This window comes from Myotis lucifugus, unplaced genomic scaffold, assembly GCF_000147115.1.
Source record: "Myotis lucifugus unplaced genomic scaffold, Myoluc2.0 scaffold_137, whole genome shotgun sequence".
NCBI classification, from domain to species: Eukaryota; Metazoa; Chordata; class Mammalia; order Chiroptera; family Vespertilionidae; genus Myotis; species Myotis lucifugus.
Genome location: NW_005871185.1, coordinates 2,094,069 through 2,120,284, shown reverse-complemented (window position 1 = coordinate 2,120,284; position 26,216 = coordinate 2,094,069). Strand labels below are relative to the sequence as shown.

Genomic DNA, 26,216 nt, shown 5'->3' with positions numbered 1-26,216 from the left:
TTAGTGTGTGTCAAAGGGACCCAGAATGAGTTTCACAGGTATTGGAAATGTTCTTAAACTTAGCAAGGTAGTAAAGACATGGATGTTGGTTTTTACTATTTTTACACTAACTAGATAAATAAATGGATAAATAGATGGATAGATACTCATTTATACAAAATGATATCATAATTTGATTTTTAAATCCAATATAAAGGTAGTTGTCAAATAATGGAAATATACACCCACAAATTGATAACAATATTGTGTCATATGGATCAACAAGTTATAATATATTTTAGCCAGAAAGTTTAAATAAAATAAGTATATCTGATATTTGGACAAAATTAATGAGTCTCAAATTTTTAATGGGAAATTAAAATGCTACTGCAGAGTGATACTATTGCAGAGGGGGTAGACTCACAACCCATCACATTACATGTGATAAATTCCAAGCTAGTTGGAATGACCATAGGACATTTCATATATTTTTTAAAAAATAAAGCAATTAATGTTAGGGTTAGTTACAGGGTGAGGATGAGAATGAAGAGTTTCCAAAAATATGTAATATCTTTTATTGTAACATGTACTACAGTGGAAAGAGCCCAGAGCTGGAATTTAGTAAAATGGTTCTGATTTTGGTTTTCTATGACAAACTGTTCACAAGATCACTGAATTTCTCCCAATTTCAATTTTTTTCTTCTTTAAAAGTCAGGGTTGGTCTAAATAATCAGTGAAGATTCCTCTAGCTCTGTTATTCTTTGTACTCTGCCACATTGAATCTGCTGTCATAGCCATGAATAGCCATAGCTTCATCCAATCAGGTCCACTTATGCAGTGGTTCTCAACCTTCTGGCCCTTTAAATACAGTTCCTCATGTTGTGACCCAACCATGATTATTTTCATTGCTACTTCTTAACTGTAATGTTGCTACTGTTATGAATCATAATGTAAATATCTGATATGCAGGATGGTCTTAGGCAACCCCTGTGAAAGGGTCGTTTGACGGCCAAAGGGGTCGCGACCCACAGGTTGAGAACCGCTGCACTTATGACAGCAGCACTGGATTGTAGAGATATGGTCAGCCATCATAGCTGAGATGATACTCCCAACCCTGTGCAACCCTGTTCCTGTCTCCCATCTACTTCACACAAAATGTGTCCTCACTGCCCAGTTTTCAAACTTGCCTTCATCTAACATTTCCTCTACCCCCTTTTCTGTTTAATTCAGTTCTCCTCCTTTATACTATGCCTTTTAAAATATCCATTATGCTATCAACAATAATAATAAATGATCACCTATAAAGTACCAGTCATTTTTTCTTAACATTTCAAATCCTTAAATTGACCTTTTAACACACACACACACGCACACACACACACACACACACATACAGTCCCCAAAAATGTCCCCAAAAATGTATACACACTGAATAATTATTCATTCCAACAGGTTAAATCTGAAAAGAAAGAAACATCAATTGAGCTATCAACATTTTTGGGGACACCCTGTACTCGTATATATACCATGTGAATTTTACAGATGAGGGACCTGAGTGTCCGATAAATTGTGTTACTAATCTGGAATCACATAGCTAATTAATAGTAGAATTGGAATCTAACCCTTCATAGGTATTGTTCTTTTTAATAAACAATGCTGCCTTAAATTTTTTCCTTCCTATATTTTCAACATTTTCCCAAACACTCTTCAACCTATTAGAGGAATGGCCTCTAGAATCTTTCTTAAAGGAAGGGTAGTAATCCCTTTTCTTCATCTGCGAACATTACCTGAACTTCTAAACATTCTTTGACAAACTTACATTCAACAAACCCCTATTTCTTTGAAGTCCATACCTACCTTCCACACCAGGCTCTTTCTCTCCTGTGGCTGTATTCTAGTGACCTGGAGATAACTTCTTCACATTTCGGAATACTTGGAATTTGGATACAGTCTTTATACTAATTTTTTCAAGTTCCTGAGAGAATGATCCAACTTATACCTGTTTCAATAAGAAGGAAATGAGACATCTATGGAGGCTAAATGGTGACGTGGGCAGGACCTCATAAGACCAGAATCTGGTCTTCCGCTTTATAGATTCAGACACTGAATTTCCTCAGCCTGGCCAGATGTGAGCGGACTCAAGGGAAACGACTCTAGCACCAAACACACAGGAATCTGTTTATAAATAGCATAGCAATTTCTTAATTAGTAATAAAGCATGTGCTTTCCCTGGGACATGATTATGTCTGCCTCCTACACTTCCTTTGAATCATGGTGAGTAGGGGCATAAGGCTGCTAAAAGAAAACAAATTCATCCAAATTACAAATCAGTATCTTAAGTATTATAATAAAGGACTACACAGGAGCTATGGGGGGAAAACAGCAACAGGATTTTCTTATTCAGAATAAAAGGGTCAGAAAAGAAAGACCTTCAAGGGTAGTAGATACTTGAGTTGGAGTTTGAATAATGAATAAGAGCCAAAGTAGGAAACGAGTACCATGAGCACACAGCATAATGGACAAGAACAAGGTAAAACTTAGAGGCAACATTGTGACACAACAAGAGACATCGTTCCCAATGACTGGAGCTTAGGGGTGGGATGGTCAAGGTGGACATTGGAGAGATGCTAACTTTGTGTAGAGGATATAGAAATTGAGACAGGAGACACAGCCATGAATTAACAGTAAAGGGCCTCATAGGCCATGCTATCTCTTCACTTCCCTGGCATTTACTATCCATAGTCTAATCCATAGTCTAATGAATCCATAGGCTTGTGCATTCCAGTGACTAGTTAATTCTTACCATCCATAGTCTAATGACTCCTATATTTATGTCTTCAGCTCAGGTTGTATCTAGAGCCTCATATGATACAGACAATAGCTGACTGGATCTCTCCAGCAAAATACTGTGCAGACATTGCAAACAGCATATTCAAAACAGATACATTTTCTGCAAACTTACTCTTTCTTTAAAATTCCACAGGAAACCCAATTTCCCTGGCTGAAATACACAATATTTTTGACACCTCCCAGTCTCTTAGATATAGTAATTTTCAATAAAAGGGTTTTTTTTAATAAAGAAGGAATGAGTTGATAAGCTATCATAAAATAGTAGTTATTTTGAATATTTACTCCTTTGGAATAGACTTTGACATTTGAAACATTTAATTTCAAATTGTTATTTTAAAATATGATAGTGTATTAGTATTTTAGAAAAGTAGAGTCTTAAGGTAGATCAGAGAAAAAACTTAACTAGTGATGTTTCAGCTATTGTAGAAAAAGGATATAGTGAAATCACAAACAAATAACATAATTCCTTTTAAAATCAACAGATAGCAGCAATGAGGAAAGAATATTTTTTGCATGCCTGGAACCTATTTGAATTAGTAATTGCATTAATTGGCATCGTAGATGTAATAATTGTTGAGGCAGAGTCCATTTATAACATTTTTGATTTGGATGAAATAGTGGTGTTTTTTAAAGCTATTCGACTTCTTCGCATACTACGCATTTTGAAGGTAAAGAACTATTAAATTACGCAATTTCAAATTTCTTCTCATAGTTTTATAAAATGTAAACTAAAACAAGTTGATGAGTTGTATGGCTTCCACTTCTGTTGGGCTGATTCTATGTTTCAAATTTTAGATTCCTTTGACAAATTAAGTTTTATAACATAAATATTCAAATTATATTAGAAATTCATTTAGTACATGGAAATATAGAAATACTCAACATAGCTTTTTCTTTGAATAGAGAGTACATGAAAAATTCCATCTCTATATATAAAAGCCTAAGTGACCATCCGACTGTTCAACTGTCCAACTGGTAGCTATGATGTGCACTGACCACCAGGGGGCAGATTCTCAATGCAGGAGCTCTCGAGCTACAGTAACTTGGCAATGGAGGTTCTAGAGTGATGCACCCAGAACCAAAGAGGAGGGAGCCTGATTCTGGGGTGCATCACCCAAGAACCGCCCTCTCACAATCCGGGACCCCTCAGGGGATGTTGGAGAACCGGTTTCAGCCTGATCCCGCAGGCCAGGCCAAGGGATTCTACCTGCCAGAGGGACCCCATTCACTCCACAGACGAACTTTGAGCTGTGGTGCCGCCCCAGGTGTGGCCAGCCAGGAAGGGACTGTAGGAGGTTGATTCCAGAGCCTGTCTGGCCCGTCTTGCCCAGTCCCGCCCCACTGGCCACCTTCTAATTAATTTCCTTTCAATGTGCACAAATCCGTGCACTGGGTCACTAGTATTAATATAAGTACAAATTAACCCCCAAGTAATGTTTATTATTATAGAGGCAGGAATAAAAGATTCCCATCTTTTATGACAACAACAACAAAATATAACCATGCAAATCATTCATGGTGACAAAACAAATAAAAAACAAGAAACCAAAAAATATAGATTTTGTGTTATATAAATTTATAGTATTATAGAATCAGAGCATCAAAAATTACTTTTGATTGTCTAATATATCTTTCTGTAACAAGTATGATGGGTAGTTATTTTCTGTATGATTATTTCAATTATATAACACTCCCTCTATCACAAAGTGTTAGAAATATATACATTTATATATACACAGATATATAAATAAATATACATACACAGATATTCTCTTCTCTCTCTCTCTTTCTGCCTTTTTCTCTATTCATACACAAACAAGACACATACACATATAAGCACTGTGGGAGATACAAAGCTAAATAAGATATATTTCATCTAGATATAAAGCTAACAGATTAGAATCTTTATATTTAGAGCTTTCTTACACGTTTAAAAATACTTTTGCTATTGAGAGGCATACGCCATCCAGGTATAAAAGTATGCAACTAGTAGCATTTTCCTTTTTAGTATTATATGAGACCATAAGTAATGCTAATTTGCATTTTGACATGAGGAAGGCAAGGCTTGTGCATTCCAGTGACTAGTTAATTCTTTTTGATAGAAGATATACAAAGTTAACCAAATACTTTAAGTGAAGAAATTGATGAGCCACATAAGAAAAGCTTGTTTATATATCCAGAAAATTATTAACCTTTATCTTATGTCAAATAGTGGGCCCTTGAAATATGAAGACAAATTAAATATAGTTTCTGCCCCCAGACAGCTTATTGAAGAAGAGTTGGGTAAGTACAAAACAGTAGTATGCACAGAATACTAGTGAGACATACAAGACTTCTCTAGTAGTTGACACTTGAACTGAATCTTGAAGGATGCATGCATATGAGCTCCTTGAGGATTAATGGCAGGTGGTTGGAGGGCAGAGTATGAAGATTATGGAGCACAGCCAGGAATATAGGGAGCAGCCAACTCTGTTGAAGTTAGAGGACTGCACAATGGTGACAGATAACCTGGAGATTTACACCCTCAGCAACAAGACAGTGAGAAGTTAATTGTGGGGTCCAAGAGGGATTATACACTGAGTGGCCAGATTATTATGACCACCTGACGTTTGTAGGCAAATTAGCTATAATTCCGCGCTGAAGTTGCTAGAGTGCCAGACCATTATAAATAGGGAAGCAGTTTGTTTACGATGACAGTAGAAATGATTTTTTTCTGAAGATATGGGTAAACAACGCAATTTAACAGCCTTTGAACATGGGATATATTTGAACGTGAGTGGCCAGATTATTATGACCACCCCATCAGTACTTCATTGGGCCACATTTTGCCTTCAATACTGTAGCAATTCTTCTTGGCATTGACTCCACGAGATGTTGAAAGGTGATGAGAGGACTCTGACACCATGCCTGATGAATAGCACTGTCCAGTTCTGTGAGATTTGATGGTTGTAGAACCAACTGCCTGATGGCTCTTTTAACTTCGTCCCACAAATGCTCAATTGGATTGAGATCTGGTGATTGTGGGGGCCACCTAAGCAAGGTAAAGTCTCCCTCATGTTCTTGAAACCACTCCCGCACAATACCAGCACCGTGGCATGGCGCATTGTCTTGTTGGAAGAAGCCATCTCCATTGTGATATGCCATCAACATGATAGGATGAAATTGACCAGCAACGATTCTTAGGTATGTTTTGCTATTCAGACATTGTTCCACATGAATTAAAGGGCCCAAATCATGCCAGGAAAACATACCCCAAACCATAACACTGCCCCCACCAGCTTGAAGGTTGTACTCATGCATGTGGGGTGCATGCTTTCACGCTGTTTCTGCCAAATTCTCACTCTGCCATCTGCATGATGCAACTGGAAACGTGATTCATCGGACCACATGACTCTTTTTTCCAATGCTCAGCTGTCCAATCCTTGTGTTCCTGTGCGAATTGGAGACGTTTTATCTTTTTATCTGCAGACAGCAAAGATGTTCAAACAGGCCTTTGGCTTCTATATCCCATACGATGCAGTGTATGGCTAATTTACCTACAAACGTCGTAATAATCTGGCCACTCAGTGTAGTTGTGGTATGTTCTAACCCAAATGAACCAACTAACAAAAAGTTTAGCACAGTGGTTCTCAACCTTGGCTGCACATTAGACTCACCTGGGAATCTTTTTAAAATCCTGATTTCTGGGCCTCATCCTCCAGAAATTCTGTTTCTTTGTTATGGGGTGGGGCCACAACATTAGTAACAAAGAAACAGAATTTCCAGAGGATGGGGCCCAGAAATCAGGATTTTAAAAAGATTCCCAGGTGATTCTAATGTGCAGCCAAGGTTGAGAACCACTGGTTTAGCAGAAGATTTAGCAGGTAAAAGTGGCAGTATTTTATAGACAGTCATTTTCTATTAAGCCCAGAAAAGATTGATTGCATTGTTTTCCAAGAACTTAAACCAGTTGAAAATAGCATACAATTCTCTATAAGGAAAAAATAAAGCCATCATTTTACACAGGTGGCCAACATTATTAGTTACAGGGAAGTAGCTCTACCCATGAAGTTATAAAGGTATTATGAATACAATAATAAGAGCCTTGACAAGTTACTATCGTTACTGTTAAGAACATGTCATTTCTTAATATTATCTATTTTAGTTAAACAAATCAATGTATAATCAACTAAAATTTTTACAATTTATATTAAATAGCAGTCCTCCTTTTTCAGCTCATAACACCAAAGTTGCTGCAATTTATAGATAAGAGGATGAGTCATCAGCTGTCCTATAAATATGCTATCCTAAAAGGATATGTCCAAGGTGAAGCAGACATAATGACTATAATTGATCAGATTGCAAGTTCTAAGCAGGTTAAACAGGTGAGGAAAACTAAAGACTAAGAAAAGGGTTTATTTTCCCTACCGTTCAGTTGCCCTCACCCATCATGTTCTCTATCTATATATGTAAATGTGTTCTTAGATCCCTGGTTTGCTAGGTAATTTTTGTAAAAACTTAAACTAGTGTACATTTTATTACTGAAAAGCATTCTTACTAAAATGTCTGTGCCATATTATCAAGTTACAAAGCTCTTGGAACATACCTTGCAGTCCTTGCAGACGCAATCATGACCCCCATGCGCAGTGGTCCATTCCCTCCCAATGCAAGTTCCAAGATAGATCAGGCTACAGATGCATTAAACAGGAAACACTGGAGGATGGTGAGTGGTGGCAGTGTGGGGCAAATAAAGCTTCTTCGTCATTCACAAAGGTTCCTTCTGTTTCTCTCTATCCCCTACTTCCCCACAGTAAATAGTAAAAGAATTAAAGGATGGGGATCTGGCAAATGGAAAGAAGTAACAATAACTCATCTAAAGGGAAACCTTGTCTAGTTCCCTCCTTATGCAGAGGAGAAAAATGAAGCCAAGAGAGTTTATGCCCCCAAAACACATAAGCAGCAAAGAGAATTCTAGGGCCTAAGTTGTAGCTTTTATATTTTATTTTCTCAATTGAGGCAGATTCACACTGACATGGGCACCGAAGTTTATCAGCTACATCAGAAATTAAATATTTACTTCTTGAGGCAATTTAGAACATTTGAATGCTATGTGTTATATGCCAAAACTTAGTACTTGAGAAAATTAAATATTAAATACTATTAGTAGAACACAAAAAGCAGTGTCTTTCCTCCCTTCAACACCCATCACTTTAAAACTATTTCCCTAAATTTTGTTTCGTTTCCTAACCACTCATATTTAGCACTGCGATTTGATGATAGACAATAGAAAATAGAAAAGGACTTGCCTCTCTAGGGTGCTGTCCACTTTTAAGCCTCATTTTTGCTCTCACACATCTTGGCAAACTTTCTAACTCGAAAGCCGCCTCTATGTCCCACATTTGGAGGCTGTCATAAAGTTGAATGGAAAGTACCTACCATGCCCACACTTTTCTGGATCAGTAGGATCCTAAAACAAGTTGCTTTAAAGAAAAATATATGACTCATCTTCAGGCTTCTCAAAACCAACCTTGATGATGCCACTTCCTATCCTCTCCATCAACCTTGCTGGAACAAAATAGAATCCAGTGCACAAAATTCAAGTCCAATCCCTGAAAAGCTTTTCATATTTTCCTCTAGTTATTAATTTAGGTTAAAAATATATCCGTTGCAAATGTTAAGACATGTTATTATAGTTTGTTTTCCAATGGGGATGTTTCTTTTGTTTCGTAGGTGTTATTAAAGAGAATAACGAGGAATACAGTGCATGCTCTGAAAGAGCTAGGTAGGTACCTCTCACCTAAGGATTCATGATCATCTCTTATCATCACTACTGCAGAGAGGCAATGGTTTTGATCTTTGATAATAAATTACTACTTACTACTACTAATAAAGTGGATAACCTCAACAATCTATAGGATCACATTTTGGGCTGGACCAAATTGTATATTATCTCTCCAAACTTGTTCTATCTGCCTTAAGCCACAATGCAGGCCTTTTAACTTCTGTTTAAAGAAAACACATTTGCATGGCATGATTACACATGTTATTATCACCTTATAAATTCTGTTTTTTCTCAAACCAGACATGTGCATACCTTCCTGAACAATCAAAGGAAAGAAGTTATTTTTATCTCCCACTTGCCACAGAGCTGCCATCTGAGGACTTAGGCTTTAGAAAGAATTAAAATCAGAACAGAGCCTCACAGACCTCTGTTGTGGCTCAGTGCCCAAACATGGCAACAGCCTATTCTCTGAATCATGCCAGGTCATACTCCTGCTGCTGAACAAATATCCCAGGAGTAAGACAGACACACTCCTATAGCATAACATTCCTGTGTGAGGAGAAGGGATTTGGGTACCAGATGGTGGGTAGCAAAAGGACACAGCAAGCCTGGGAATGAGGCCATGCTTGAGAGAACTTACATGGCAGATACTTGTCAAGCCACACAAGAAGTCATGACCAAGGAAAAGCCCAAATGTACAGTCTAGGAGGATGAAATTCTCATGGGCCTCTGGGAATCCAGACTAGACAGGCAGAGAGTGTAGATGGATGCGGCATGTCCATGCACAGACAGGGTGAGTGGAAAGATTTAATCAAAAGCCATATCTAAGCCTCCAGTCTGTAGTCAACAGAATAAAAAAGTTAAGTCACGAACTTCAGACTTAGAGCTTAGAAGAGCCGTTCAAGTGTCCAGTTGTATTATTAGAATGGTTAGTCCTGAGACTGAGGCTATCTGTCCTCCTTCACAGCACAAGAATGAGCGGAAGACAAAAAAAATGGCAGGCAGAGCTCTGCAAGTACTGGCCAATAGTGGTTGATTGCAGAGGCCTCCTTAGGAAGAGAGACGTCTTCCTGTTTGAGGGTTGTATTCCATGCAAAAATATTAGTTTCTTGTCCAAATGAAATATTTAAACATTTAATTTTTTAATTTTTGTTATTTTTCAGGTTACTTAGAGTATGATCACCCAGAAATTGCTGTCACTATGAAAACAAAGGAGGAGATTAATGTCATGCTCAGTTTGGCTAGAGAAATTGTTAGGGTTTTCAGGTTAAGAGGAATTCTTCATAAAATTGAAGCTAATGAGATTAACAAGGTAAGCTAGAATATCTTCAAGCAATTATACTTATTTGCTATATAGTCATCTATGATCTTCAAACCTACTTTGGGCTCTTTCCAATATAGGTCATCCCTGAGATATGAATGTCTAACTTAAAGTAGTTCTCTAGAACAAAGCACACACCACAGAGCATTTTCTTCCCGCAGCTCCGGTGGTCAATTTCTCTTTCCTCTCTTGCCATAGTGAGGGATCACTTCTTTCTAGGATTGGACCCTTCCCTAACACCATATGTAAAAATCTCTTACAAATCAATAAGAATAAGACAGAAAACCCATTTTTCAAAAGATGGGCAAAAGATTTGAATAGGCATTCCACAACAGAAGGTATTCAAACAACCAATAGAGATAACAAAAGGTGCCAAATACCATTTCATAAGCTTAATACAAATAAAAACTAAAATTAATGACCAATACACAACTACCTGAATTTTTAATTTTTTTAAACTGACAATACCAAGTGTAGGCAAATAATGGAACAACTGGAACATTAGAGTGGGCGTGTAACTTGATGCAATCACTTTAGAAAATCATTTGGCAAAATCTAGTAAATTTGACCATATATCTTATGACACAACAATTAGATGATATAACTATATATTCAACAGAAATATGTACATATGTATAGAAAACACTCATAGAAGCATTACAAAGCCCCAAACTGGAGCACCTAAAGTATTAATCAATAGTAGACAAAGCTGTGGTATAATTATACAACATAAGCATATACAACAATGAAAATAACATGAGTGCATTTTTGCTCCCTGCACATTGTAGATGAATCTCAGAAACATAATGTTGAGCAAATGAAAGCAGACAAAAACAAGTATATAATCTCTGATTTTATGCAAATAAAGCTGAAACCCAGACAAAGCTAGATTTGGGTGATAGAAGAATGATTATCTTTGTATAGGAGGAATGACAAGTAGATAACATAAGGAAGGATTTTAGGATACAGAAAATGTTTTATTTCTTAATCTGGATGCTGGCTACCCAGATGTTTTCACATTGTAAATGTTCTTTGAATGAACTTATATGGTCTGTGCTTTTTTGGCCTATCTGCTGCACTTTAGTAAAAAGGTTTACTTTGAAAAGCTTAATCTATGACTTTAGAATATGATAGCAGAAAAATGCTGTAAGAAGAGAGAGGTTGGAAGTTTCCATGGAAAAACCAAAGTCTCAGAAAAGCAAAAAAAAAAAAAAAGAAAAAAGAAAAAGAGAAAAAAAGAAATGTTGCAAACCCATAATTGTTTTAAACATTCTGTGAACACTAGTTTTGTTCATCTTCTTTCTTAAATCTTTTTATTTTAGTTAATAATGGACAAAAAAAGAGAATTGCTTGATTTTGAACCCATTGTCAAGTCACTTACTCTTACTGAAGCACTATACCATATTCCATGGTTAGATAAAAACAGTGACCATATAAACTTTATTCAGGTAATATTTTTATTTCCTACTAATGTCTTCTTTAATGAAATATCATCTTTAATGTACCAACAAATTATCTTTTTTAAAAAAATAATGATTTGACCATGATATTCTCCAGGTTAAAATTCTTTTTCTTTCTTTTTTTTTGTTTTTTGTTTTTGTTTTGTTGTTGTTGTTAATCCTCACCTGAGGATATTTTTCCTTGATTTTTAGGGAGAGTGGAAGAGAGAATCAATGTGAGAGAAACACGTCAATTGGTTGCCTCCTGCATGAGCCCAACCAGGGCCTGGGTCAAGGAGGAGACTGCAACCAAGGTATGTGCCCTTGACTGGAATCAAACCCAGGACCCTTTAGTCTGAAAGCTGATGCTCTATCCACTGAGCCAAATCAATTAGGGCCAGGTTAAAATTCCTTAAATGTCCTTTATTGCCTATATGATAAAATCAAAATCCCTTTGAATGGCATGCAAAGTCTTCTACAGACTGCTTCCTGCCTATCTTTCCATCTTCATCTTCTGTTGCTCATTCATCTTATACTCTATATTCTATACTGAACCATTCATGGTGCTTCAAACATTTACTGTTTTCTAATTCTATTCCTCTGTGGGTATTATTTACTTTTCTTGAAATGCCCTTTTTTCTCACCTTTTTTTTTCCAAACTTTCCCTGATTATTGATTCTCTGAAAACATTCCTGCAGAGGGTACACAGAAAAGTAGGCTTTGGGGTCAAACACCCAAAGCAGATGATCTACCAATAGATCATCCTGTGTGGTCCATCCCCAGTTTGAAGGACCAAAGGGGTTGCCATTGTACTCATTATATATCTTTATTATAACATTAAGTATATACATTACAATCATCTTTATAGCTCCCTCATGAACTATATATTTTTTTAACTTTAAATTCTTTATTAGTTAAGGAATTAAAAATGTGTTCTCATTCCCCCCCCCATTAACCCCCACCCTCCTCCCCCCCCCTACCCCCACTCATGCTCTCATCCCCCTGTTGTCCATGTCCATTGGTTTGGCTTATATGCATGCATATAAGTCCTTTGGTTGATCTCTTCCCCTTACCCCCTCCCTCCCCTACTTTCCCTCTGGGGAATAAAAGTCTGATTGCTGTTTCTCTGTCTTTGGATCTGTCCCTGTTCATCAGTCTATGTTGTTCTCTATAGTCCACAAATGAGTGAGATCATGTGGTATTTATCTTTCTCTGACTGGTTTATTTCACTTAGCATAATGCTCCCCAGTTCCATCCAAGCTGTTGTAAAAGGCAAGAGTTCCTTCTTTTTTACCGCAGCATAGTATTCCATTGTGTAGATGTACCACAGTTTTTAATCCACTCATCTGATGATGGGCACTTAGGCTACACCAGTCTGCATTCCCAGGTTTCTTTTTTCTCCACATCCTCTCCAACACTTGTTTGTTGATTTGTTGATGATAGCCATTCTGACAGGTGTGAGGTAATACCGCATAGTCGTTTTGATTTGCATCTCTCGTATAATTAGTGACTTTGAGCATGTTTTCATATGTCTTTCAGCCCTCTGTATGTCCTCTTTCGAAAAGTGTCTATCTAGGTCCATTGCCCATTTTTTGATTGAATTGTTTATCTTCCTATTATTAAGTTTCATGAGTTCCTTGTAAATGTTGGAGATTAAACCCTTTTCGGTGATATCATTGGCAAATATGTTCTCCCATGCAGTGGGTCTTCTTGTTGTTTTGTTGATGGTTTCCTTTGCTGTGCAAAAGCTTTTTATTTTAATGTAGTCCCATTTGTTTATTTTCTCTTTAGTTTCCATTGCCCTAGGAGCATTATCAGAGAAGAAATTCCTTCGACATATGTTTGCTATTTCGCTGCCTATGGATTCCTCTAGTATTTTTATGGTTTCCTGTCTTAAGTTTAAGTCTTTTATCCATTTTGAGTTTATTTTTGTGTATGGTGTGAGTTGGTGGTTTAGTTTCATCTTTTTGCATGGATCTGTCCAATTTTCCCAACACCATTTATTGAAGAGATTGTCTTGACTCCATTGTATGCTCTTGCCTCCTTTGTCGAATATTAATTGGGCATGGTGCTTTGGGTCAATTTCTGGGTTCTCTATTCTATTCCATTGATCTATATGTCTGTTCTTGTGCCAGTACCAAGCTGTTTTAAGAACAGTGGCTTTGTAATACAGTTTGATATCTGGTATTGAGATCCCACCTGCTTTGTTCTTCTTCCTCAGGATTGCTGCAGCTATTCAAGGTCTTTTTTTATTCCAGGTGAATTTTTGGAATGTTCGTTCTAGATCTGTGAAATATGCCGTTAGTATTTTAATGGGGAGTGCATTGAATCTATAGATTGCTTTGGGTAGTATGGACATTTTGATGATGTTGATTCTACCAATCCATGAACATGGTATGTTCTTCCATCTGTTTATGTCTTCCTCTATCTCTTTTGTCAGTGTCCGGTAGTTTTTCGCATATAAGTCTTTTACCTCCTTAGTTAAGTTTATTCCTAGGTATCTTAATTTTTTTGGTGCGATGGTAAATGGGATTGCTTTTTTAGTCTCCCTTTCTGTAAGTTCACTATTGGTGTAAAGAAATGCCTTAGATTTCTTGGCATTAATTTTGTATCCTGCTACATTGCCGAATTCATTTATTAACTCTAATAATTGTTTGATGGAGTCTTTAGGGTTTTCTATGTACAGCATCATGTCATCTGCAAATAAGGACAGTTTTACTTTTTCTTTTTCAATTTGGATGCCTTTTGTTTCTTCTTCTTGTCTGATCACAATGGCTAGTACTTCCAGTACTATGATGAACAGGAGTGGTGAGAGTGGGCATCCCTGTCTTGTTCCTGTTCTCAGGGGAAATGGTTTTAGTTTTTGCCCATTGATTATGATGTTGGCTGTGGGTTTGTCATATATGGCTTTTATTATGTTGAGGTATGATCCTTCTATTCCTACCTTGCTGAGAGTTTTTATCAAGAAAGGATGTTGAATTTTGTCAAATGCTTTTTCTGCATCAATTGATATGACTATGTGGTTTTTATCTCTCAATTTGTTTATGTGATTAATCACATTTATTGATTTGCGGATATTGTACCATCCTTGCATCCCTGGGATAAATCCTATTTGGTCATGGTGTATGATCTTTCTGATGTACTGCTGGATCCGATTTGCTAGAATTTTGTTGAGTATTTTGGCAACTATGTTCATGAGGGATATTGGCCTATAATTCTCTTTCATTGTGTTGTCTCTATCTGGTTTTGGTATTAGGTTGATGCTGGCTTCATAGAATGAGCTGGGATGTGTTCCTTCTTGAATTTTTTGGAATAGTCTGAGAAGGATAGGTTTTAGTTCTTCCTTGAATGTTTGATAAAACTCCCCTGTGAAGCTGTCTGGCCCCGGGCTTTTGTTTGCTGGGAGCTTTTTGATGACTGCTTCAATTTCTTCCATCGTTATTGGGTTGTTGAGATTTTTAGAATCCTCTGGATTTAGTTTTGGAAGATTGTATTTTTCTAGGGATATGTCCATTTCCTCCAGGTTGTCTAGTTTGTTAGAGTAGAGTTGTTCATAGTGTTTGTTAACAATTCTTTGAATTTATGAGGGATCTGTTGTTATTTCGCCTCTTTCATTTCTGATTTTGTTTATTTGAGTCCTCTCTCTTTGCTTCTTGGTGAGCCTGGCTAGAGGCTCATCAATCTTGTTTATCCTTTCAAAGAAACAGCTCTTGCTTTCATTGATCTTTTCTATTGTTTTTTTGGTCTCTATGTCATTTTTTTTTCTGCTCTGATCTTTATTATTTCCTTTCTTCTGTTCACTCTGGGATTTTTTTGTTGTTGTTCTTTTTCTAATTCTTTGAGTTGTAGAGTTAAATGATTTACTACCATTTTTTCTTGTTTTTTGAGGTAGGCCTGTAGTGCTATAAACTTCCCTCTCAGGACTGCTTTCATTGTGTCCCATAGATTTTGGGTTGTTGTACTGTTATTGTCATTAGTTTCAAGGGCGTTTTTCACTTCTACTTTGATCTCACTGGTAACCCAATCATTATTTAGTAAGATGCTATTCAGCTTCCAAGTGTTTGAGTTTTTTGGATGTTTTTATTGTGGTTTATTTCTAATATTATGCCCTTGTGATCTGAGAAGATGCTTGGTATGATTTCAATCTTCTTGTATTTGGGGAGACTTTGCTTGTGACCCAATATGTGGTCTATTTTTGAAGATGTCCCATGTGCACTTGAGAAGAACGTATATTCTGTGGCTTTGGGGTGAAATGTTCTGAAGATGTCAATTAAGTCCATCTGATCTAGTGAGTCATTTAGGATTGCTGTTTCTTTGCTGATTTTTTGTCTAGAGGATTTATCCAGTGATGTCAGTGGTGTGTTTAGGTCCCCTACTATGATTGTGTTGTTGTTGATCTCTCCCTTGTTATTTTCCAGGAGGCTTTTTATGTATTTGGGTGCTCCTGCATTGGGTGCATATATGTTTATAAGGGTTATATCCTGTTGTTGTATGGATCCCTTTAATATTATGAAGTGGCCTTCCTTATCTCTTGTTATGGCCTTCACTTTGAGGTCTATTTTGTCAGATATAAGTATTGCTACCCCAGTTTTTTTTTCATTTCCATTTGCCTGAAAGACATTTTTCCATCCCTTCACATTCAGCCTGTGTGAGTCCCTTTTTCTGAGGTGGGTCTCTTGTAGACTGCATATATATGGGTCATGTCTTTTTATCCATTCAGCCACTCGATGTCTTTTGATTGGAGCGTTTAGTCCATTTACATTTAAAGTTATTATTGAAAGGTACGTGCTTGGAGTCATTTCTATTTTCGTACCTTTATATTTCTTCTTTTTACAGCATTCCTTTTAGCATTTCTTGCAGTGCTGGCTTGGTAGTGATAAACTCCCTTAGCCTTTTTTTGTCTGCAAAGCTCCTGATTTTCCCTTCAATTTTGATTGATAATCTTGCTGGATATAGTATTCTTGGATTCAGTCTTTTGCTTTGCAACACTTTGTATACCTCCTTCCATTCCCTTCTAGCTTGTTGTGTTTCTGTTGAGAAATCATTTGATAATCTGATGGGGGATCCTTTGTAGGTAACTCTCTGTTTCTCTCTTGCGGCCTTTAAGATTCTCTCTTTGTCTTGTACATTTGCCATCACTATTAGGACGTGTCTTGGTGTGGGTCTTTTGGGGTTCATCTTGCTTGGGACTCTCTGTACTTGTGTAACTTTTTCCTTCCCCATATCTGGGAAGTTTTCTGACATTATTTCTTCAAATAGATTTTCTAATCCTTGCTGCTCTTCTTGTCCTTCTTGCAGCCCTATTATGTGTATGTTACTTCATTTCATGTTGTGCCAAAGCTCCCTTAGGCTTTCCTCTTGCTTTTTAATTTTTTTCTCCAGTTGCTGTTCAGATTGAGCTTGTTTCTCTGCCTTATCTTCTAACTCACTAATTCAATCCTCTGCTTCTTCTAGTCTGCTGTTGAAACTTTCCATGGTGTTTTTGATTGTAGCTATATTACTTTTCATTTCTTCCTGATTCTTGCATAGGTTGTTGATTTTCTCATCCATCCGGTGAATGAATTGTACAAACATTATTCTGAATTCTTTTTCTGTCATGTTGCATGCTTCAACTTCATTAATTTCCTTTCTTGGTGACTCCTCATTGTCTTTCCTCTGGGTGTTGTGTCGTCTCTTCATTCTGATTATCTCCCGATGGTTCAAACGTCGAGTTGCGTGGGCCTGGGCCGTGTAAAGTGGGAGCCTCCCACCACCTTAGTGTCACTGAAGAGCTCTGACACTAAGATGTGTGGTTGTTGTGGGTTGGTTTGAACCAGGCTCGCTCAGAGTCAGTGTTGCCAGCGCTCAATGTGGCCTTGTGCGCGTCCTTAGAATCAGGGACCCTGCCTGCACCGTGCTGAAACAGAGACCCCCCTGGAGCGTGTTGAAAGTCAGCGCCCCCTAGCATGCGCCAGGAGTCAGAGTTCCCCAAGAATCCAGTATCAGAGTCTCTGTTGCTTCGCTTGACCTTGCATTGAGAATCAGGGTCCCTGTGTGCCCTTGCACCAAGAATTGGAGTCATTGGCTCTCAGTATGAATGCACAGGGAATCAGGGATCTCAGGCACAGGTGATAAGAAACACAGTCAAGTCACTGGTACTTGGTGCTGCCTCCTGCCCAGAGAATTGGGGTACCTGGGCCCCGCGCTACACGGGACAAATTCTTGGTGTTCGTGTGATTGCTCCCAGCCCAGGGCTCCTGGAGCAGACAGTGCACGCAGGACCAGTTCCCTGTGTTCCCATGTTTGCTCTCAGCCCAGGACTCCTGAAGCGGGCACTACGTGGGACCAGTTCCAAGGTGCTCGAGCACTTCCAAGCTAAAGTTCCTGTGACAGCACTGAGGCCCCGGCAAGGGGTGGGTCTATCAGTTACTATGGCGCTGCCTGTGTGCCTGCAGGGAGGGGTATGGGCTCTGTTACTCACTGATCTGCCACGGGGATTTCTGAACTTTTGGTGTCTGCAGGTCTGTAGCTGTGGTCACATGTCTCTGTCCCCAGTTGCTGCAGGCTCCTGGTATGCGTCTGAGATCAGACTGGGTGGTGCTGAGGCCAGGATCCTAGTCTCAAGCAGCTCTGTTTCCCAAGATGGCATGGTCGCTGTGCCCGTGCTGGCCGCCCAGGAGTGTCCACTCAGGGAGCAAGGCTCCACCGCCTAAGACTGCCTGGTTTAGCAGCCCCTTAGAAGACCTGCAGAATCTAACTGTCCCTAGCTCATACACACACACATCACACACGTCCACACACTCTATCACTTCCTTGTGCTCTCACACTCTCTCCCTCCCTGCCTTCCTGCTGGTCACCATTTTTTCTCTGTGAACTATATTTTTTAACTCATTTGTCTTCTGACTATTCATCCCCTGACACTTCGCTTATTGAATAGGGTTGCTCAGTAAGTGTTTATGGAATAAACAAATAAATGGGCCTATCTTGTTCTAATAACACTAGAGGCCTGATGCATGGATTCGTGCACCAGTGTGGTCCCTTGGCCTGGCCTACGGGGATCAGGCCGAAACCGGCTCTCTGACATCCCCTGAGGGGTCTCGGATTGCGAGAAGGCAGTTCTTCGTGGCACACCCTGGGAATCGGGCTCGCTCCTCTCTGGTTCCAGTGTGTCACCCAAGAACCACAGCTGCCAGTGAATGCAGTTCAGCAGCTCCTGTGTTGAGCTTCTGCCCCCTGGTGGTCAGTGTCCATCATAGCTACTGGTTATTTGGCTGGTCAGCCAGTCAGCCAATCACTTAGGCTTTTATATATATAGATTCTTTCTCTACATCTACTTGGTGCCAAAAGACCAGTTATATTTGTCCACCTGATTAAAATATTTAGAATAAATACATTTTTATTCATCTGATGTTTAAGAGCATAAGTATATATGAAACATGTATTTGCCATTAGCCTGCATCTGTTATTATTTTTCATCCAGACAAAATATTTTCATTCTTCCATTACATTCTTATTCCTAGGTTAGATTATTTCTTCTTAACCCATGTATAAATTCCCCATCAGATATATGTATGAATGTTCACCTTTTCCTCTTTGCTATTCATAATTTCTATTTTCTCTTACAAATTTATTACTAATGCAATGCCTCAAATCTTACTGAGCGATATTTACTTTAAAATTGTAAAAACAGTATTAAAGTGTAAACTTAAACATCCCCAACCACTGCTAAAATATTGTTTATAGCATGTATTTGGTGATTATATTCTAGGAAAAAGCCAAACTTATAACTTTTGATTGTGGAAATACTATATTTGAAGAAGGTGATGAGACCTTAGGAATTTATGTAATTATTTCAGGTATGATAAAGGTAAGGAAGAGTTATTTATAAATTCACTTGTGAGCATTAGTTAAAAACTTTATAAAATTGAGAATTAGTAGTTTTCTCTGTTAAGGACTACACTGTTTCTTTTTTAAGTTAGCAGCTACCATCTGAACAGCAATTCTTCTTGTTCAAACACAATGGATAACGCCACCCACCACCTTTGAAGCTGTACTTTCCCATAGATAACAAAAAAATAAAAGGATCATATTTAAGATAAAAAATTATAATATAAATTGTTATTCATCTTGCATTTGTCTGAGTTGAGCATTAAGCCATTTAAGGCAGGTATAGGTTGACTGAGTAGGAGGAATCAGAAAGATTGAAGTATTTAAGAATGCTTTGTTTCTAAGTCATTACTAATTTAATAAATATGCTTAAAAATACAAGTAATAAATATTTTCAAAATAATATGCACATATTAAAATTATTAAAACCAACAGTAAAGAAAACCATAAATTAGATAGTTTTGGTATATTATCTGGCATACATATTTTTCTCTTTTTTTGTTCCTTAACAGCTTCAAAGATCAAAATCAGGTTTGATGGCTGACCAATTACTCTCTGAATCAGAGGGAAAAGATAATCAGATAATTTTCACAGACTATGTGATCAGTGGGGAAACAATAGGAGAGCTGAACTGTTTAACTAATGAACCCATGAAATATTCTGCCATCTGCAAAACTGTAGTGGAGGTCAGAAAACATCACCTATGTCTTACTGTTGTATCTTGTTAAATATCTAGTATAAAATTTAAGATTATCTTTGTACTTAGTACTGTATATGCTTACCATCTAGTGGGAATTTAAAAAAATGGCAAAGGAACAGAATTTGTTAACATAATTGTACTTATCCAGTATAACTTCCTGACAAAATACCTTGCAAAAGTTAACCTACAATGCCCTGGCCAGTGTTGCTCTGTGGTTTGAGTGTCCACCTGGGCACAGAAGGATTGCATGTTCAATTCTTGGTCAAGAGCAGGTACCTGGGTTGTGTGTTTGCTCCTGGCCCCTAGTCCGGGTGCATATGGGAGGCAACCAGTCAGATGTCTCTGTCTCTTTCTTTGTCTCTCTCTCTCTCCCCCTCTCTCCCTCCTTTTTGAAAAGCAATGGGAAAAATATCCTCAGGTGAGGACTAAAAATAAATAAATAAAAGTTAACCTACACTATTGAAAGAAGCATTTAATCAGAAAAACCAATCATATGAGATCTCCGATGAGGAAATTAGGTGGGATGTGTTAACTATGAATACAAAATCTGGAGGGTAAAAAGGGGGAAAACTGAGACGGCTAAGATTTGTTAATAGAAAAATTGAGTAAAGTGGATGGAAGTTTCCCTAGATGAGATTGAAGACAAAGTCCTCAAAGCAACAGAGGCTCCCACTGGCCTAATTTGAACACACAAAGAACAATAGCAGCAAAAATTGAACCCCATAAATACATAAAAGAATATAAGTCATAATGACACCAATTTTTTATTTTCAACTAGAGTCCCGGTGCACAAAAATTTGTGTACTCGGGGTGGGGGGGTCCTCAGCCCAGCCTGTGCCCTCTTGCAGTTTGGGACCCCTCAAGGGATGTCCACCTGCTGGCTTAGGCCGGCTCCCCGGGGGAACAGGCCTAAGCTGGCAGTCAGACATCCCTCTGGCAGCTCAGGAACCCTCAGGAGATGTCCACTTGTCAACAGGGAGCAGGCCTAAGCTGCAGTCGGATATCCTTAGTGCTGCTGAGGAGGCAGGAGAGGCTCCTGCCACCACCGCTGTGCTGGCAGCTGTCAACCTGGCTTGTGGCTGAGCAGAGCTCCCCCTGTGGGAGCGCACTGACCACCAGGGGGCATCTTCTGCATTCAGCGTCTGCCCCCTAGTGGTCATGTGTATCATAGTGACCAGTCATTCCCAGTTCTTCTGCTGTTAGGATCAATTTGCATATTAGCCTTTTATTATATAGGATAGAGGCCTGGTACACTGGTGGGGGCCGGCTGGTTTGCCCTGAAGGTGTCCCAGATCAGGGTGGGTGTCCTGCTGGGGTGCCTGGCCAGCCTGGGTAAGGGGCTGAGGGCCGTTTTTAGGCTAGCCACACCCTCTTCAGGGTGGGGGTCCCCATGGGGTGCCTGGCCAGCCAGGGTGAGGAGCTGAGGCTGTTTTCAGGCTGGTCACACCCCCTTGAGGGTAGGGGTCCCCACTGGGGTGCCTGGCTAGCCTGGGCGAGGGGCTGATGGCTGTTTGCAGGCTGGCCACAACCCCAGCCACGCAAGCTCCCAGTGGAGGTTGGCTGGAAGCAGGTATCTTGGATTTATTTAACTTCTATAATTGAAACTTTGTTGCCTTGGTCCGGCTCAAAGCCTGGGTTGCCCCTGGCAACCCATGTTCCCAACCCCTCCTTGAGCGGAGGCCATGCCGGCTGGAAGCAGGTGTCTGGGATGTATTTATCTTCCATAATTGAAACTTTTTAGCCTTGAGTGGAGCTCAGGGCTGGCCAGGGAAGACGGGAAGCTTGGCTTCCTCCATCGCTGGGGCAACCCAAGCCTCCTGCTTGTTCCAGCTCAGTGGCCGTCACCATCTTTGTGATGGAGTGAGGGAGTGACGATTAATTTGCATATTACTCTTTTCTTAGATATGGTTTCTGGGATGTCAATAAAAAGAACTAAACATTTATCCTGCCTATTCACTATGAATTCTTCCAAGGTAACAACAACAACAACAACAAATGATGAGGAAAAATTTTTCTATAAAGAATTCCAGCTTACCAATATAGAATGAGAGAATTAGAATATCTCCATCTTGCCATCTCTATGAAATAATGGATCTAAGCTTCAACCATCAACTGATGTGGAGTATTTTAATGGAAAAGTTTATGATGCAAGTACCAGGCTGACACCACCTTAAGGACAATCTTAACATCATTAAAAGTGGGACAACTTAATATCATGTACCTCATGATACGATGTAGTAGAAGTACTGGTACCATCCAGAAAGTCTTCTTATACAATGAAAGACAAAGCCTGAAGCCTCTAGATCTACCAGGTTTACAGAAAAGGCAGGAAGGAGAGAAACAAATTAATTAACACCAGGAGAAAATAGTTAGATAAATCTAGAATGTGGGAGGCCCTTCAGGCCAAATGACCTAATTGCCTTAAAAGAGGGTGGGGAAGAGGAAGAAGGCAAAGGAAAACTTTAAAATGTTTCTATCATTCAGCAGTACATATTAGAATATATACAAGTAGAATTATACAACACTTGGGGTTGCATAAAAATACCCTATCCTTCAACTTCTGGCTATAATGAAGCTACTGGTAGCATATTAGCACACATCAGAAACAACCATAGAACTTAGCAAAATATATGAGGCAAATGTTTTTAGCCATTGTAAAAGAGGCAGTGTCTGTCTAGAAACCTTGAGAGAAGAGACACTCACAATATAAGCTCCACATCCTTCTTGACCCTCTGCGTAGGACCATTTCCAACCACAAGCAACAATAACCAAAATGGAAGGTGATCTAAGAAGGGGAAGATTGGAAGTTGGGGCAGCTAACCTGGCAGGAATCTGCAGAGTCAGGCCTACAAGGAGTTACCTGGAAGGGGCTGAGGAGTCTGTGTGATGGTTCTCTGTAAGTCACTAGTTGAGGGGTGAGCTGCACATGCACAGGATGAGACAAAACTAAATTTGTTTCCAGTTGTTTGGAATTTGAAGTTGTATCTTGCTACATTGCTAAATTTCCTATAAATCCTAGTTAGTTTTGGTAGATTCTTTAGAATTTTTGAAATGTAGATATCATGTCATCTACAGAGACAATTTTAATGTTTTCTTTATAATTCTTATGTCAGTTATTTCTTTTTCTAACCCTATTGTACTAGATAAGTGGATAAGAATAAGTTAACAAAAGATGTGCAAGCCCCTTTGTACAATGAAAACTAAAAAATATTTTCTTGAGAATTTATAGAAGCTCTAAGTAAATAAAGAGGTAGAACATCTTCATAGATTGGAAGCCATAATTTCATTTAAGACTAGAGGCCCGGTGCACAGATTCCTGTACCAGTGGGGTCCCTCAGCGTGGCCTGCGCTGTCTTGCAATCTGGGACCCCTCAGGGGATTTTGGACTGCCGGTTTCGGCCCAATCCTGTGGACCAAAACCAGCAGTCTGACATCCCCTGAGGGATGGAGTAGTGTGAAAAGTGGCAGGTGGCCGGGAAGTAGCCCGAGCCCTGGCCAGGTGCTTCACTGCTCCTGCTCATTCTGGCCCCACTGCACCTGCCACTGCTGCTGCTCGTTAGTGCTGCTGTGAAGGCAGAAGAGGTTCCCATTGTGGGAGCACACTGACCACCAGAGGGAAGCTCCTGTGTTTAGCCTCTGCCCCCTAGTGGTCAGTGCGCATCATAACAACTAGTCATTCGGTCATTCAGTTGTTTGATTGCTTAGGCTTTTATATATACACCAGAGGCCCAGTGCATGAAATTTGTGCCCGGGGGGCGGGTCCCCTCACCCCAACCTGCACCCTCTCCAATCCGGGACCCCTTGGGGGATGTCTGACTGGACAGGATCGGGCCTAAACCGGCAGTCAGACATCCCTCTCACAATCCAGGACCCCTGGCTCCCAGCTGCTCACCTGCCTGCCAGCCTGATCACCCCTAATCACCTCTGCTTGCTGACCTGATCACTCCTAACTGCACCCCCTACCAGCATGGTCGCCCCTTACTACCCCCCCCTGCTGGCCTGGAGGCTCCCAACAGCCCCCCCTCTGCCAGCCTGGTTGGCCCTAACTGCCCCCCCAGCCTGGTCACTCCTAACTGACCCCCCTGAGGGCCTGGGCATCCCAACTGCCCCCCCTTCTGCCAGCTTGGGCACCCCCCTAACTTGCCCCCCCTGCCAGCCTGGTAGCCCCACACAGCCTGCTGCTCAGTCATTTGGTTATCCCTCATTAACGCCCATTCTGGCCTTGTCACCCCACTCAGCCTGTTTGGTTGTCCATTCTGTTGTTTCAGATGTGACGGCCCTTGGCTCTTTATATATATAGACTAGAAGCCCAGCATGTGGTTAGGGTCCCTAGGCCTAGCATGGCCTCTGTCGCATGGCCTCTATCGCATGGCCTCTGCTGCCCTGCGACACTATGTGAAGCTCCCCACCCCAGGACACTCCGAAAGGCTCCCCCTGTCCCTCGACTGCTCCACAAAGCTTGCTGCCACCCCACGAAGCTCGCCACTGGACGCTCTGTGAAACTCTCCCCTCCCCCTGCCCTGTGACTGCTCCGCAAAACTCCCCCGCCCCAGGACTGCTTCACGAAACTCACTGTTGCCTGGGTGACTGCTCTGCTAAACTCACGGCCACCCCCCGAAGCAGCCCACCACCACCGCTCAACAGTCCCCAGTCCCACCCCAACACCAGCCCGCCCCTCATAGTGAGCTGCTCGGGGGCCAGGGGAGGGGAGGACCGAGAGGTGCTCCATGCACTTCATGGTGACTGGTCGCCCGTTCAGTTGTGATGGGCACCTAGCTCTTCATATATATTAGGATATAGATATCCATTCTTCCAAAATTGATTTATAGATTTAATGCAACCTCAGTGAAATCTTATAGAAATGTACAAGCTACTTGTAAAATGCATATGAAAATTTAAAGGACCTAGAATAGATAAAACAAATTTGATAAAGAATCATATGATATTGTAAATATATAATAACCAAGATGGTATTGATTGATGGTATGGTATTGGCCTAAGGTTAAGGCAATATAGATCAATGAAACAGAATAGAGAATTAAGAAATAAGTCCACATATGCATAGTCAATTGATTTTCGACATTTTCAACAAATGATCCTGACAAACTAGATGTCTCTGTGGAAGCAATGGTAGACTATGCACAGAAATTAATTGGGAATGAACATGGGCCTACACATAAAAACTACAACCATAAAACAATACAGAAGATTACACAGGAGATCTTGAAATAAGCAACGACTTCTTAGCTAGGACACAAACAGCACCAACCACATAAGGAAATATTGATAAACTTGATGTCACTAAAATTAAAAATCTTCTGCTCTTTAAAAAAACACCATAAAAAATATGAAAAGGGCAATGGACTGAGGGGGAGGGGCTGCTTTTCACAACACCTTTAACTAAAAAAGGCCTTGGAAAAGTACAAGGGAACCTTTAAAGGATTCTTATAACTCAGAAATAAGACAAGTTACCAAATTAAAAATTGGACAGAGAATTTGAACAGACACTTCACAAAGGAATGTACAAGTGGCCAATAAACACATGAAGAAGATGCTCAATATCATCAGCTCTCAGAAAAATTCAAATTAAAAGTATGATGAGGTTATACCAACTATAATGACTAAAAATTTTTAAAAGACTGAATACCAAGTACTGGCGAGGATGCAAAGACATGGCTGAAAAGAGTGTAAAATGTTACAACTCCTTATGAAAATAGTTTGGCAGTTTCTTATGAAGTTAGAAATCTCACTTCATCTTATCCAACAATCTCACTTATAGATACATAAGAGAAATAAAAACCAACAATCTCACTTACAGATACATAAGAGAAATAAAAACCAATATACACAATGTCTTGTACATTCATAATATCTTATTCCTAATGGAATAAGAATAGTCTTTTTTTTTTAAGAATAGTCTTATTTGTTATTAGCATCAGCATTTTATTGTTGCCTAAAATGCTGTTCCCCTCAAATAATGTATTTGTGGAAATATTTATATCTTTAGTTTAAAAAGTTAAATGATTCTGGATCCTTGTTTTCTTTCTTTATTTTTTCAGAATCTGTAAAAATAATAAAGAACCTTTCATTGGATCATGTAGTCTTTTACTACTTAGAGCATAACAAGATCACACGAATATTTACTAATATAAACATTTTATTAGGTTTCTAGGCAGTAACATGAATCTTATATAATTTACCTAGAGGCCCAGTACACAAAAATTTGCACCCTAGGGTGCCTGGCCAGCCTAGGTGAGGGGCTGATGGCTGTTTGTAAGCTGGCCACAGCCCCTTCAGGGT

The 26,216-nt window shown here is 39.5% G+C and overlaps 1 protein-coding gene across 1 annotated transcript in view; it reads left to right on the top strand.

Annotated features, from left to right (window-relative positions):
- SLC9C1 (solute carrier family 9 member C1) overlaps nt 1-26,216 on the top strand; it is a 99,846-nt gene that overhangs the window by 62,465 nt on the left and 11,165 nt on the right. The window contains exons 17-23 of the mRNA XM_023758699.1: nt 3,312-3,497; nt 7,044-7,193; nt 8,539-8,590; nt 9,754-9,902; nt 11,234-11,359; nt 19,098-19,196; nt 19,729-19,902. Coding sequence (XP_023614467.1) covers nt 3,312-3,497; nt 7,044-7,193; nt 8,539-8,590; nt 9,754-9,902; nt 11,234-11,359; nt 19,098-19,196; nt 19,729-19,902 — 936 coding nt within the window. The remainder of the gene's footprint in view (nt 1-3,311; nt 3,498-7,043; nt 7,194-8,538; nt 8,591-9,753; nt 9,903-11,233; nt 11,360-19,097; nt 19,197-19,728; nt 19,903-26,216) is intronic.